Source organism: Myxine glutinosa, chromosome 9 (genome assembly GCF_964187855.1).
Source record: "Myxine glutinosa chromosome 9, kmMyxGlut1.1, whole genome shotgun sequence".
NCBI classification, from domain to species: domain Eukaryota; kingdom Metazoa; phylum Chordata; class Myxini; order Myxiniformes; family Myxinidae; genus Myxine; species Myxine glutinosa.
In genome coordinates, this window is record NC_136269.1 from 74,481,161 (window position 1) to 74,498,042 (window position 16,882).

General features: G+C 40.9%; 1 protein-coding gene across 1 annotated transcript in view; it reads left to right on the forward strand.

Moving 5' to 3' along the window:
• Positions 1 to 16,882, forward strand: part of LOC137435303 (junctophilin-3-like) — an 80,377-nt gene that overhangs the window by 9,980 nt on the left and 53,515 nt on the right. The window contains exons 3-5 of the mRNA XM_068128970.2: positions 1,619 to 1,938; positions 5,484 to 5,602; positions 7,746 to 8,054. Of these exons, the coding sequence (XP_067985071.2) occupies positions 1,619 to 1,938; positions 5,484 to 5,602; positions 7,746 to 8,054 (748 nt within the window). The remainder of the gene's footprint in view (positions 1 to 1,618; positions 1,939 to 5,483; positions 5,603 to 7,745; positions 8,055 to 16,882) is intronic.

Consider the following 16,882-nt stretch of genomic DNA (forward strand, 5'->3'; position numbering starts at 1 on the left):
ACAAAGAGGCGTAAGAGGCATAAGGCAATGGAGGCGGGATAAGGCAATGGAAGTATGAGAAGGACCTACTCTCATTACTCTACTCAATGCAAAATTAACAGGAAAAGGACTATGCTCACAAATACTAAGAGATAACTGCACTATCGTGAGGCTACGTGTTGTTTGTGTGACTAACTATGAGGGGAAATTTAACCTTTATTATACAAAACTCAAAACCGCAACAATATATATATATATATATATATATATATATATATATGTTGGAACCCATCTGTGGATCGGTCCCATCGGCCGATGGTCTGACCCATCTGTGGATGCACGAGAAATGACAATGCAGACCCATCGGCCGATGGGTCTGCGCCATCTGCGGATGTGTTGTTCACCTTGAAGGAATGTGTTGACAGAATGGTGCTCTTCAATCAGGTACACAGTCATTGGAATTACATGTGGTAGGAATTTAACAGAGATGATTTTTAACACAAACAATACAATACGTTAAACAGAATTTACGGATACAATTACGGATACAATTTACGGAATACGGATACAATACGTTAAACAGAATTTAACAGAGATGAATTATGATGCATACACATTCCTTCAAGGTGAACAACACATCCGCAGATGGCGCAGACCCATCGGCCGATGGGTCTGCATTGTCATTTCTCGTGCATCCACAGATGGGTCAGACCCATCGGCCGATGGGACCGATCCACAGATGGGTTCCAACATATATATATATATAGACACACTTCCGTTCATGTGATCGGTGTGACCTCTGCAATTTAATATCCCTATCCTGACCTAATGTTGTAACCCAAATTTGGGAGCATTCTGACTGGTGGGTCTGGAGAAAAAGGTTTTTAAATTAATTTACTAAGACCACTATTTTGACACACTTCCGGTCATGTGACCGGAACAAGCCTTGCAATTCCCGTTACCAGTCAGAATCGGAACCTTGATGCAACATTTCGGCCAGATCGGCCCAGTGGTTTGGCCGGCAAAGTCAAAATAAGAGACAAATGTACGGTGAACGATAACATTACCTTATCTGGAATTCAAATTCTGGATAAGCTAATATATTTTGTCATATTATGTAGTTTACGTCGGTGTGTGCCCCGGTTTAGAATAGGTACACTGTATCCCTGCGTGTCGTAAGAGGCGACTAAAGGGTTGGCGTCAGGAAGAGCATCCGGCCATAAAAATATTGCCTCAAAAAGGGAACCATGATGATTGTCATGGGGCCTGCAAGGCTAACCCCCAATCTAGCAGGGGAAAATGGCCTTAAAAAAGGGAATATTATGTAGTTTCCGGTTGGTGTATAAAACGCCCTAATGCATGTTCTTTCCCTATTCTCATCCCCACTTCTCCACCCCTCTACATTGGCGTATTATACGCTCATGGGTTTTAGTGATAGTTGTACCTGGTGTATGCCTCAAGCCTTCTCCTGGGGATTGTAATGTTGACAACCCCTCAGCACACCCAAAAGGATGGGGAAGCTGGGTACGCATGCCAAATTTGGTCAATGTCAGCCATAAACTGAAGGATGAATTATCAAACAATTCGTCCCCTCTATACTAGAGATCATCAATAAATGTCTTTTCCTTGTGGTGTGTAGGACTCACTAGCAAACGACATGTATGCCGGTGAATGGGTGCGAGACCGGCGCAACGGTCTTGGCGTTTGCGTGCGCCGTGATGGTGCACAATTCGAAGGCGAATGGCGTGGGAACAGAAGACATGGCTACGGAAGGACGACATACCCTGACGGGCGTAGCGAAGAGGGCAAGTATCGGCAGGGAGTGCTGTTAGCATGGAAGAAAGCTGGACCCCTGCCAGGAGCCGCGTCCAAGCGTAAAGCGAGGCTTGAAGCTGCTGTGCTGGGGGCACGGCGCATGGCAGAGCTGGCTCGGCAGAAAGCCGAGATGGCCAAAGACCGGTGAGCAAGGGGGCCGGGAGAGGGTGAAGCATGCATACGGTGAGAGTCGAGAAGATATGGGAGTTGGTAATGAGTACATTATGGGATTTAGCAAAACACTGGGATTTTGTAGAAATGTAACCATGATCTGGGAATAAATATAAATCGCAAAATTTGGCTGCTGTCTCTTTCATAACCAAATAGGAAGAGGCCATGCAGTTCCTCAGCCTTATCAGTGTTGCACTGTCACTTGTATTGCTGGTTGGGCAGTTAATCTTCTGCATTAAGGTCTTACATGGATTGTGCACTTTTCTTTGGACTCAGTCGGTCCTTCATGCATGTGGTGGATACAAACGATAATGTCAGAATATTTTTTCCAGTGGATACTGTCGGCTTCTAGGCAAACTCGTGTATTCCGAAACAATTTAAACAAGTCCAGCTAATCACAGCAAATGTATTGCTTATCTTTCGGCAGATCCCTGCTTCAGAAGTTACATATTGGATGTTCCCAATATGATCACAGGGACACGATCATCAAAGGATTCCTTCAGGGACAAAGTGAAGCAACTGCATTTTTTGTATGCAGAATCGAGGCTTGCAGAGGACCTAGAACACAGAATGGATCAGGAGTTTTTTTTTTGTTTGTTTTTTTGTATACAAGATCGAGGCTCGTGAAAGAGCGAACATTAATCACACAGAAAATTGGAGAGAAGTTGGTTCTGCAGTTGGGAAATAAAAAGAGGATGTAAAGGAACATAGAAAGCCAGAGGGTGAGGGGACAACAACAGCAGGGTTGAGGGACAAAATACAAGGAGATTTGGAAGGGCAACTGACATGGGGAAGAAGGAGATGAAGCGGAGGACACGGAGGACAAAGATGAATACAGCCACAAACTCTCAATCACAGAAGTGGAAGGAAAAATAGGAAAGTTGGAAAGATGTGGTGTTTGGGGAGGATTAATGGGGATAGAAAAAAATAATGGATGTGGATGGGGTTGACTTGTGATTGTGGGGAACATCCGTCTTGAAGCCCTGGAGAGAAGTTGGTTCTGCAGTTGGGAAATAAAAAGAGGATCGAATAAGTGGAGGTGAGCAGTGAGCCTGGATTTTTGTGAGTTTCACCACAAGGGGCTTACTGGTAGACCATGCGCTCCCCACAGAAACCTGGGGTAGGGAGGGCGGTGGGGGATCTAGCTCTGCATTAACCATAAAGTTAAGCTCAAAATTTTGCAATAATGTCTCACAGCGTGGCAGGAAGGAATAAATCACGTGGCAGGAATCACAGCGTGGCAGCAACATGCCAAATCATTTCAAAATGATCAGGGTAAAGTGCCTCACCTTTACGCCCAAATAAACTGATAACTCCTCGAGGAGATTCAGCAAAAATATGAGGATTCCCCAGATAATTATCATAGCATCTTTCTTCAAGAGCTCTTCATGTTATCTTTGTGTTACAGACACCTGAACACTTTAGCTCTTGCTGAAATATGTACACAAAAGTCATTGGGTACTGATACTTTTCTTATTATTATTTCATATACAAGGGCAAGGTTCGTGGAAGAGCTAGAACACGGAACAGATCAGGACACAAAAAAAAACCAAAAGGAATAATAAAGAGGAGTCTGATAGGTGGAAACACCAACAGCAGGGTTAAAGGACAAAATTAGAGGGGCATTTGGACAAATAAGGGAGGTGGGGAGGAAAGAGGGGTAGGAAAGGATGCACAGGGTGGACAACATGTATAACAGAAACAAACTCACAGGAAGGAAAAACTGGAAATTTGGAATTGGGGGTTAACGTTGATTGAACAGATCATGGTTTTTGATTAAGGACGATCTGAGATGGTGGTGAACAGCTGTCTCGATGACTTGGAAGGGGTAATGGGATTGAACAGAATGTGGAAAAGAGGAACAAATGAGTGGAGTCGAGCAGTGATCCTGGATTTAGGTAGTTTCACCAGGAGGGGTGGATGGTGGAGACTGTGTGAGCCCTGCAGAAACCTGAAGGGATTGGGGGGGGGCGGCGGGGGTTGGGGAGTACGGAGGCAAAGTACGGAAAGAGCAAAGGGTGCAAAGACAAGAAAGGAAGCGGTAGAAGACAGAGAGACCACTGACCTATCTGCGAAGGGAACTTCAATTTATCAATGCCACCCTTTCTTTTTTAATTACTGATGCCACCCTTTCTTTTTTAATTATCAATGCCACCCTTTCTTTTTTAATTATCAATGCCACCCTTTCTTTTTTAATTACTGATGCCACCCTTTCTTTTTTAATTATCAATGCCACCCTTTCTTTTTTACTTATCAATGCCACCTTTTCTTTTTTAATTACCGATGCCACCCTTTCTTTTTTAATTATCAATGCCACCCTTTCTTTATTTAATTATCAATGCCACCCTTTCTTTTTTAAATTATCAATGCCACCCTTTCTTTTTTAAATTATCAATGCCACCCTTTCTTTTTTAAATTATCAATGCCACCCTTTCTTTTTTAAATTATCAATGCCACCCTTTCTTTTTGAAATTATCAATGCCACCCTTTCTTTTTGAAATTATCAATGCCACCCTTTCTTCTTTAATTACCGATGCCACCCTTTCTTTTTGAAATTATCAATGCCACCCTTTCTTCTTTAATTACCGATGCCACCCTTTCTTTTTTACTTATCAATGCCACCTTTTCTTTTTTAATTATCAATGCCACCCTTTCTTTTTTAATTACTGATGCCACCCTTTCTTTTTTAATTATCAATGCCACCCTTTCTTTTTTACTTATCAATGCCACCTTTTCTTTTTTAATTACCGATGCCACCCTTTCTTTTTAAATTATCAATGCCACCCTTTCTTTATTTAATTATCAATGCCACCCTTTCTTTTTTAAATTATCAATGCCACCCTTTCTTTTTTAAATTATCAATGCCACCCTTTCTTTTTGAAATTATCAATGCCACCCTTTCTTCTTTAATTACCGATGCCACCCTTTCTTTTTTACTTATCAATGCCACCTTTTCTTTTTTAATTATCAATGCCACCCTTTCCTTTTTAATTACTGATGCCACCCTTTCTTTTTTACTTATCAATGCCACCTTTTCTTTTTTAATTATCAATGCCACCCTTTCTTTTTTAATTATCAATGCCACCCTTTCATATTTAATTATCAATGCCACCCTTTCTTTTTTAAATTATCAATGCCACCCTTTCTTTTTGAAATTATCAATGCCACCCTTTCTTTTTGAAATTATCAATGCCACCCTTTCTTTTTAAAATTATCAATGCCACCCATTCTTTTTTTAAATTATCAATGCCACCCTTTCTTTTTTAATTATCAATGCCACCCTTTCTTTTTAAAATTATCAATGCCACCCATTCTTTTTTAAAATTATCAATGCCACCCTTTATTTTTTTAAATTATCAATGCCAACCTTTCTTTTTTAATTATCAATGCCACCCTTTCTTTTTTAATTATCAATTGGTTTGCAGAACTTTATATTTTATTTGGGCAGAGGTATTCAAAGGTATACATTAGAACCGCCATCACTGCCACGTTAATTCTGTTCTAACGCTGCCTGACAGGGCAACAAATGCTCAACAACGAGCAGATGATGGTGGTGTGGCAGCAGAAGCAGCCCGGGCGGAGGCTCGTACTGCCATCACATTGTCTATGGAAATTTCACCTACATTTCTGCAGCCAGGTAAGGCAGGATTACAAAGTTTTTATTTGTTTATTCTGGCTATGATTGTTCTGTTTATATTATTTGCATACTAATATAAGTTTCATTCCATTTCCATCGATACTTGTAAACCAAAGTATTTGTGTCTGACTATTGTTAATTACGGGCTGGCCTAGAGGTATAAGTTATAATCTCCATCCAGCTATAAACTAGCTGTCATACTGATCCAGGGTGATGCATCAATGTGTGTGCCGTCCCTCAGATTGACATTCAGCTAGATGACCAGTCTGCCAACATTAGTTGTTGGAAGATGTTAAAGATTCCACGGTGGCTTTTGCGACGTGTGTGCGAGTTATCGCAGGCAGCATAGCCCATTTCCCAATTGAATCTCCCATCCCAAAGATAAGCGGAATGACAACACGGGCTTCATACGTAATTGCGGGGCTTCCCACATTTCTGAAAGCTGTCTTGATGAAATACTTCATAAATGAGAAGACAGCTGCCAAATACAAACAATATGTTACATAGTGGTGCTCTATAAAAAGAAAGATAATATTTTATTTGAATTATCCATGTCCAGTTCTAGTGTAAAACAATGACTATATATATATATATATATATGTGTGTGTGTGTGTGTGTGTGTGTGTGTGTGTGTGTGTGTGTGGTTGATAATTCAAGCACACAACTAGCCATCTGTGTGGTTGGCACAAGAGAATAAAAACAAGGAGAGAATGGTTGATTTATCTGCCTTGAAAGATGTAAATGTGCTGACGTTTCAGGCCTTACACCTTGTCAAAGCAAAAGTATTTGTTTCGACACTGAAACATCAGCATCTTTACATCTTTCACGGCAGATAAACCAACCATTTTCTTCAAGATCACACAAGCCCACAAGTAGTTAGCCCCCCCCCCCCATGGGATAAGGGGAGGCTTATTCCTGTTGTAGGGTTTGTTTCTACAATTAGTGCCCCCAATTTTTAATGGTACTTTAGAGTTTATTAGACCCATAAGAGTACTATACCAGCATTTAGGTTGTTTTTTTTCTTCCTTTTTTCTGCAAATGTCTGAACTGTATCTCAGAGCCGGCTAGGACTTTTAGAATGAAATTTTGCATCAATATTGGAATAAAAATTATGTGTGGTTGACAAACTTTTTTGACCCAGACCTGATTTTAACGTTCTAAGGTTTGTCCGATCATAACCAAATTTCCCTCTAGATAGTCTAGTTTTCCCTCGACATCACACCCCAATGCGGAACCTTAAGGACCTTCCAACATAATAGTTCACCTGCACTGAAGTTGTGCACCTGTTATTTGATTAGTGTCCTTGACCTACTTTTTTGGATTGTGACCTAATTAACTAAAACAACTTTTTGATCATAACTTGAAGAATTTTCTTCCGATTTTCATGATGTTGCGTTTTATTGATTGATTGTAGATGGGAACACCTTTTCTTAATTTACACTCTATCTCTCAATGTTGATGGTCTCGATCATATGGCAGTCCAAAAAAAATATGGTCATCATTGCATTGCGGGAGCTGGGTTAAGTTGACCCTTCGCAATTGCAGATATATACTTTTTCCTGGCAATATACTATTTTTATTAACATGTTAACGATTCAAATGATTTCATTTAAAATGATTGGCAGATTTTTAAAAGGTTCCACCTTTTCATATAAATATTTTGACATAATGACGAACAATTTCTGATGCTTCTGGATGCATGTAAAACATTTTGTTTTGAAAACTTTTTAAAATGTATTTCTTGAATGCTGGCATGTTCTATTGTCAATGCGAATGTGTTAACACATGTCTGCGGTTGTTTAAACTGATTGATAAATGGAACAGGATATTTTTGATATGATTATCCTTCAGTTTTATTTTTAATCCCATCGTAGCGGCTCAATGGAAATACAAAGAAAGAAAACTTTGTTACATAGATTGTAGTAGATCTTGTTCAGGATACCCATAAGCATAGTGAAGGCTTGTACAACTTTTCCAAACAACTTAGTGTACGCTCATCTTCAAGAAATAATTTTTAAAAATAATTTGTTATAATTTAATAATTTAAATAATTTATTGATGTTAAGTAACATTAATAATTTAGTTACAGTAGTTATTGTTGTAATTGTATTAATAATCATTTCATCATTCATTTTGCCCACAGAAACCGAGACAGAAGAAAGTGAAAATAGCTCAGATTGGGATTATGAGGAGGATGAAGCATTGGAGGTCGTTTCTGAGGCATTGGAAAGAACTACGAGCATTGATCTTTACAAAAAAGGAACCACTCCCCCACCAGGGGAGATCGAAGATGGGCGTTCCCAAGACAGCCCGAGAACAGGCGACAGAACAAAGCGGCCGGCATTGTCCGGCATTGGCGCTGACATCAGTAAAACGCTTGCAACAGGAGAAGCTTCTGCTGCGAGCGACAAGCAAAACGATGTTGAAAAACCCCAGGACAACACTCAGATAGGTATCACTTTGATTTAATTATCAAGCTTAAAATGATTGGGAGACACGAGGAATGAACTACTGTATGTTAGATATACAATTGTAGAGAATTGGTAAGAAAGTGTTGGCAGGAAGTATAGCTTAGACTTAGAGGTATGCACACTCACCCTGTAGATGCTCTGCATGGGTTTAAATCTCAGTTCAGCTATAAACTGTCACCCTAGTGTTTCACAACCATCAGATGGATCTTAAATTGGAGAACTCTTCTGCCAGCACTGCTTGTTGGTGAACGTTTGGAATCGCACGGTGTCTTTCGTAAAGGTGGCAAATTATCTCAGGCACCTTGAACAAATTACAAATTCCTGCCACCCTCAGTCAGGCCTGACCAGCCCGTTTTGCTTTTAAAAGATTTGGCCCAAATATTTCTCTAGCCAACTCCACAGACTGGGAATATAATTGGGGCAGCTATAGAAGTAGTAATTGCATGTAGTTTGTAAAAAATCTTACTATAATTCACCAAATGTCTGTCCGTCTGTCTGTCTGTCTGTCTGTTCGTTCGTTCGAAGGTACCGCAAAAAGGACTGAACCGATCGCAACGATATTTTGGGTGGTTAATCCTGGGATTCCCTGGAGTAAAATAGGCTATATTGTTTTTCCAATTTCAGCTTTCGTCTCCAGCATTTTCAGGTTTGGACTCCCGCATAACATTCGCATTCGCATAACGTTCATTATGACGATGTTTTCATTGTGACGATGTTGCTTTCCTGGGTGCCGCACAAACGGCTGAACCGATCGCTGCACGGCTGCACCGATCAGACTCGGTGACCTCAGACAAAGACCTTTTATAAGGACATGGGTTGAATCCCTGCTTGAGAGAATTCCAACCCCCTTCCCGCCATCACGGCCGTCTCTCCAAGTCACAATCCCACAAGATATGCGGAAAGGACGACCCAAAACCAATTATCTTCTTTTCGATTTGTATATAAACATCATTAAAAGTAAATAATGACCTCGGCAAAAGTTCAAATGACGTGAGTTTAATCTCTACATTAGAGAATTCTACATAGATATTTGTGCGGTGTATATGCTAACAGATCGATGTCTCCATCGATCTTGCCAAGGCCATAACACCTATCGGCTCAAACTTCTTTTAACTGTTGATTTGGTAGTTTTTACAATGAAGGAAACACGTATCGGGAGTACATACGACATCGGGAGTACTAACTGCACGCGTCTTCAGTATCAAGCTTAAATCTGTCATGGCGGATCTGAAGAGCGGATTGCTTGGAGAAGTGGTGGGCTACTTCGGCATGAAGGAGGATCAGAAACGTGGACTCCCACACTGCCACATCCTGCTGATACTTGCTCCCGCATGACGTTATTTTCCCGGGTGCCGCATAAACGGCTGCACTGATCGAGATTTAACGGATGTTTATATAAATCGTTTAATAGAAAAAAAGCCTTCAATTTCTGATATTTAGCCTTTTAATTTGGGCCTCCCAATTGAAGCCCCGCCCATAGGGCGGGTACCGTTGCTAGTTAAGTAAATTTATCGTTATATATACACATCTTTATATTTTGGCATAACGTGAACTATTGTAAGTACCTCATTCGTATAACTTTTTGACCATCTTACCTGAGAATACTGTTAAAGTTTGTTGTTGTTGTTTTTAGCAAAACTTGACTGAACAAAATGCTGTATTTTTTTGGTATCCTAATTCGAGGCTCATATAAGAACTAACACATGGAACATAAAATAAAGGGAGTGGAGACAAGAGGGGGAGAGAGAGAGATGGAAGCACAACAAGAGTAGAGAACAGATATATCAGGAGATCTGTGGAAGGGAGAGGGCTGGGGCAAACAAGATGGACACTACTCGGATTTTCAGGAAAGAAAACGGAATTTGAAAAGGTGGATTTGGGGTGGATTAACGGGGGCGAATACAGAAATTTACCAAGAATGACTACACTGCGGTCATAGCCTGTGACACAAAATTATTTTTGTTTTTGCCTCCTCTGTCCACAACTCCCTCATCCTTGCTGTTGAAGGTATTATACAATTCATCTACGAGGGTCCTCGTCGTTTGGCTAAATATCAATTACGGGTCTTATGGCAGCTGGGTCAGGTTTCACACCCCCTAAGATATTACATAACACTTGAAGACACCCTTCCCAACAAACAAATCTGGGCAGTGTAATCAGGCCTGATATCTTAGGCCCACCAGAAAACCAAGATGATGGCCATATTATTTCGTCTGGATTCCATGGTGGCTGGAGCCAAGCGACAAATGTGGGTGGGGTCCGGCAGTTGTCTGACCAATGGCTGCACATTCCAAAAATCTACCCCCAACAAGAACTACAACAACAAGAAGAACAATGAGGAGCTCTTGTAGACCTACGACGAAAATAAATCTCCCAGTCGTGAGATGCAAAATTATTTAGTTTGCTATCGTGATAGCTGTTTTTGTTACATGATAGTGTAAAATAATGTTCACAGTAAAGTCGTGAAAAGAAAACCTACACCACCTATATAATTAAAGCACACAACAGAGCAAATAAAGAGCCTTGGCAATTCTCCCAATCCCTCTTCTGATGTAATATTGTTGCGTGGATGGCAATCACCCAATAACCACAGCCACAATCAAATCGGTTATCAAACGAGGTTAACGCTCTGGGGATTCAACCAAGCAGGTTTAATCCTCAGAATGTTAGACCAGTAGTGAGCATGGTCTCTCTGTTTTGTGAAGTCTATTTCCCAACATGGCTTCCTCTACACTGGGTCCATGCTTTGGCGCAACCTGGCACCATGCCAGTTGTAAATAAGGATTATTATCTATTTCATCGTCTAGGAATGGAGGAACTCCGTGTTTTTTTTCTTGGTTTTTTTTGTATACAAGATCGAGGCTCGTGTAAGAGCTAAAAGTGTTAAGTAAGTGTTAAGGTGTGTAAATGGTTTATCATGGCATTTTGTGGAGCAAACCTACAGGAAGTTAAAATTATTATAACCACAAACTATTCAGTCAATTCTGTCCAAAGTATGATTACCTTTTTTTAAACAGTCTCAACTGTTGTTTAATACCGAACTGAGAGAAATGTGGAGGAAACCCTTCAGGCTTGAGGCATTCTATGCTTATCGCATCCACCACAGACTGACGGATCTGAGCTGTTTCGACCCGCTCGGCCTCGAGGTAGGCCTTTAGCTAGGCTACAATGATATTTGACTAATAAAGAAAGATGCTTAGATGAGCACGCATGTGTCCAACCAAAGTATGACAGTTTCTGTTTTTGCATCAACGCTTCTACTAATGTACAGTCACGTGAAAAAGTAAGTACACCCCATGTAAAGTTTTGACTTTTTCAACATATTTCAACATACAGCTATTTGATCTTCATTTCAACAATATTGATAGATAAAGGTGATATAATATAACAAATATCATGAAACATTTACATTTTGTAGTCCATTGTATAATTTAAATAAACATAAATGCAAATTTTGCATGTGGAAAAAGTAAGTACACCCCGACATTTATCACTACTTCAAATACCGAAAATTAGAATCAGGTGCACCAGCTCAGGTGCAAATGATTAGAACATCGTTAGAGAGGATCTTGGAGGAATCTGTCTTATTTAAACCTCAGACATTTAGTTTGGTTTGCTCTTTGTTGTTGAAGTGTGCGGCGACACCATGCCTAGATCAAAAGAGCTCTCTGAGGCATTCAGAAAGAAGGTTATAGATACCTACGAGTCTGGGAAGGGATTTATAAAGATCTCCAAACAATTTGAAATCAATCATTCGACTGTCCGGAAGATCATCTACAAGTGGAGAAGATTCCAAACAACTGCCAACTTGTTCAGGCCAGGCCGCCCCAGCAAGTTCAGCCCGAGAGCAGACCGCAGGATGCTGAAAGAAGTCTCGAAGAACCCTAGAATGTCATCACGGGACGTACAGGTAGCTCTTGCCACTGTTGATGTCAAAGTGCACGAGTCTACCATGAGAAAGAGGCTGCACAAATTTGATCTACATGGGAGGTGTGCCAGGAGGAAACCTTTGCTGTCCAGAAAGAACATCAGGGCAAGACTAAAGTTTGCCAATGAACACCTAGGCAAAGACCAGCACTTCTGGAACAATGTGCTCTGGACAGATGAGTCAAAGGTAGAGCTATTTGGCCACAGTACCAGAAGACATGTTTGGCGAAAATCAAAGACAGCATTTGACCACAAGAACCTGATACCAACTGTAAAGCATGGTGGTGGAAATATTATGGTTTGGGGCAGCTTTGCTGCATCAGGGCCTGGGCAGCTCACCATCATATAATCCACTATGAATTCTTAATTGTACCAGAGGGTGCTTGAGGATAATGTGAGGCCATCTGTCGGAAAGTTGTAGCTCAACCGAAGGTGGACATTGCAACATGACAATGACCCTAAACATATCAGTAAATCCACCAAGGAATGGCTGAAAAGAAAGAAATGGAGGGTTCTGGAATGGCCAAGTCAAAGCCCGGATCTAAATCCCATCGAGATGTGGGGGGATTTGAAACGAGCTGTGCATGCAAGAAACTCCTCAAACATTGCACAGCTGAAAGAATTCTGCATGGAGGAGTGGGCAAAAATTTCTCCCCAGTCGATGTCAGAGACTGGTAGACAGTTATAAGAAACGCCTACTTGAGGTTGTTTCTGCCAAAGGGGGCAATACCACCTATTAGAGCCAAAGGTGTACTTACTTTTTCCACATGTGAAATTTACATTTATGTTTATTTAAATGATACAATGGACTACAAAATGTAAATGTTTCATGATATTTGTTATATTATATCAACTTTATCTGTCAATATTGTTGAAATGAAGATCAAATAGCTGTATGTTGAAATATGTTGAAAAAGTCAAAACTTTACATGGGGTGTACGTACTTTTTCACATGGTGGTCTAATTTCTTCAAGCACTGATTTATTTATTATTCTTGAAATCCATGGAATATTTAACATTAGTCTCCAACACCACATTTCAAAACTGTCAATCTGCTTCCTTTTTTTTTTTTTTTCATTGTCCACGACTCGTATCCATTCATTGCAACTGGAAATGCCAGAGCATTCACGAGCGTCTGTCCTCTTGGCTTGAGTTGTCACATCTTTGTCTTTCCAGATCTGTCAATCCTGACATTGTTGTTCTCCCCAATACTATCCGTATATTAATTTCTCCTTCACATTCTCCATTCACTTCAATCTTACAACCCAGGAAGATGAAAGTTTCCACTATTTCCTCATGATTGTCTTCCAATCTGAACACGTCGATCTTCTCAGTTGACAAGATTTTAGTCTTTTTAGGTTTAAATAAAGACCGGCTTTTTCATTTCTCTTCTTCACTTTTTTCAGCAGTTCAATCAAGACCTCTTTACTTTTTTTTTCCAACAGAATGGTATCATCAGGATGCCTTAGAATATTGATTAGTCTTCCTGCAATCCTGACTCCACCTCATCCAAGTGAGATTTTTCTTCAAAATGATAATAACCACAAATTAATCAGTTAATTCCATTTGATGATAATAATAATAATATTAACACGGGTGCTGGCAGGATGGTATAGAACAGGGGTAGGCAACTTGCGGCACTCACACCAGATCCGGCCCGCAAAGAGATTCCGTCCGGCCCACATAGTCACATTCGGACTTCAGACCCAAGGAACGCTCGGCTTTACTTCCTTTGTATTGCACTCAACACGCCACACACAAAAACACAGGCACAGAGCTCGCACTGACAGACCAACATGAAGACCATACCATTCCATGTTTAAACTGTATGCAGACCTCACTTTTGGAAATTAACTCGAAATGACAAATAAACTCTTTAACCTGGGGACAGCCATAAAATGAATGAAATAAAATGGGGACAGCCATAAAAATCCTATTTATTCCTATTTAACCCATATATGGGGTTAATAGGGACTAAAAGTTGCTTTTTAAAAAAAACAAGAGAACACTTCCAACCCAAATATCAACAAATCAGTATGGTTATCAATTTTCAGCGAAAAAAGTTTCCGAACTTTTTTCAGTTTGTGTCCCTATTCACCCCATTTCACGGTACATCGTTTTATAGTTTAACTGAGCATTTATACCTTTTTAAAGAAAAAAACAAATTGTTATACATGTTTATATTTCAGGTTGCTCTAACAATCTCGTTCGAATTACCTCAACACACCTCTGGTGCTGACTATAGATTTTTCAACAGTTCTATGGCCTCCTGGAGATAATCCTGGATCTGCCACTTGAGAGTTTGCCACCCAGAGAATTTTTGGAAAAAGTCTCCATGTTTAATTACTTTTGTGTCAAGAGGACATTTGCAAATTGCATACGGTGACTGCAGAGTAGGTGGAGATAAATTGTTCAAAAGAACATTAATAAAATTAAGTGAATAGGATTCATAGGTAGGAAATGTTTCGGAGTTGGAAGAAGATTGCAGTAGAATGAAGGGTGATGGTAGGCTCTATCCAATGGGGAAGGAAGTAATGTTGGGAAGTGGGGGAAGGGAGGGGAGGTAGTTCAAAAATTCCACCATTTTAGATTCGACTCCAGGTCTATAGGGGTACAATCAAATATTTTCAATCAATAAGTTAGTTTATTGCATACTTTTTAATTGCTTGAAAAATATGAAAGTTTGACCATTGAAAATATATTCTTCAATTTGATTCTTTCATTAACTAAGTACTTGAAGTGTGATGAAGCAATCTTTAATATAAAGAGAACGAATAGCAATGCAGCAACTACTTCCTTTATATAATAAAAAATATCTTGATGATCTATTGAACACGGTTTCCTTTCTATTCGACCTGTTCGACGACTGTATTTTAAAAAACAATTTTTTAACGCCTTTAGAGGCCATTTTTCCCCCACAGAGCAGGGATTGGCCTTTTTTGGGCACCTTGGTCCCCTTTTTGAAGCAATGTTTTATGGCCAGATGCCCTTCCTGCCGCCAACCCTCACCACTTACAAGCTCCTCACCACATACAAGGCTTTCATCCACAGCGCAATGGAATACTGTTCTCCCCTATGGGCTGGTGCTCCTGCCTCACACCTGGCTCGGCTTCACACTGTTGAAACCAAAGCTTTCAGAATCATTGGAATCTCCCGCGATGAAGTTAACTCCGAGGGCCTTTCACTCACTCACCGCAGGCAGGTTGGTGGTCTTTCTGTCTTCTACAGACTCCTCTCCGGTCTTGCTCCCCCAGCTCTCTCTGTGCTCTGTCCCCCAAATATTCCTACTGGTCGCACAAGATCTGCCTGCAACCCTCTTATGGTTAAACTGCCAAAATCTAGGCTCTCTGCTCACCTTCACTTTTTCATTCCTCTTTACTCCCGCCTCTGGAACAAACTCCCCCACTCCCTTCAATCCCACTCCTCCCTCCAGGTCTTTAAAACAGCTGTTCACCCCCATCTCTTATCTTCCCCCATCCAAAACCTTGATCTTTTCTACCCCCGCTAATTCACCCCAGATCCACTTTTTTGAAATACCAACTTCTTTCCTGGAATTCCTTGCAGTGTCCATATGCTTTATGCCTCTCCCACCTTTCCCCAAGCCCTCTCCCTCCCACAGTTCTCTCGATGTCCCTGCTCTCAAATGTTGTATTTGTGTCCTTCCCCCTCTCTCCCCATCTTGTCTACCGCTCCCCTTGTTTTTTGTGTTTTATGTATCGGTTTGACTTTTTGTGTGATTAATGTTAGCTCTTTCACGAGCCTCGATCTTGTATACAAAAAAAAAAAAAAAAAAAAAACCTCTGATAACTACTCGGTTATCTTTCCGGCCCGCACCCGGACAGACAAATGATGATCTGAACCACCATGAGAGAAAGTTTGCCGACCACTGGCCTAAAGGTATGCACACACTTCTAAGCTGTCTAGTCTGTGTTTGAATCTCTGTCAAAATAAACTGTCAGCCCGGTGTTTCACAGGTCGGGGAATTCATCATTGTGGTCCATCCCTTGGATGAACATTAAACTGGGTATCCCATCTGCTGGCATTAGTTGTTGAATGATAAAGATCATACGGTGTCCTTCATGAAGAGTAGCTGAACTATTGCTGGCACCATGGCAAAATTCCAAATTCCTGCCCTAACCGTAGTCGAACATCAGACGTGGCGAGCAGGTTTGAGAAAGACTTGGGCCAAGCTTTCCCAGGCCAATCCCACAATAACGTGGGGTCTACACAAACTCTAACCAACTAAATAGTCTACGCAAACACAAATTGCGGTTAAGGCCTTATATTAACTGCTACCCCTACCCAACAAATTTAACAACATGCCGATAACCCTTAATACAACAGACACACTTGATTTTTGCAGTGCACCTACATTTTTACATTGGTTGCCCAGGTGCACCTACATTTTTACATTGGTTGCCCAGGTGCACCTAACAATTGTTTCATTTTTTTCCTTTGAGCCCTGCTTTCCAAAATGATTTTGGAATTTACCATACATCTATTTGCCTTTTCCTTTTGAGCAATCAGACTTTGTACCGCTACACTTGCCCTTCTCACAACGTGATCCTGAGGCTGGGAAGTGGTGGTCTTTATGGGTAGTCGCTCTCTGCATGCATCTCCAAGTCGCTTTGGAGGTCTGCCAGGATTGTCCGCTCAGAACTCAGGATGACGCAATCTAGGCAGCGTTGTTTCATGCAGAGGTCCCCTTGGACAGACAATCGGGCCCATATTTACAATATGAATGATCGTTTTAAGGCCATTTTCCCCCGCTACAGCGGGGGTTAGCCTTGCGGGCCCCATGACAATCATGGTTCCCTGTTTGAGGCAATGTTTTTATGGCCGGATGCCCTTCCTGAGGCCAACCCTTGGTCACGCTCTTACG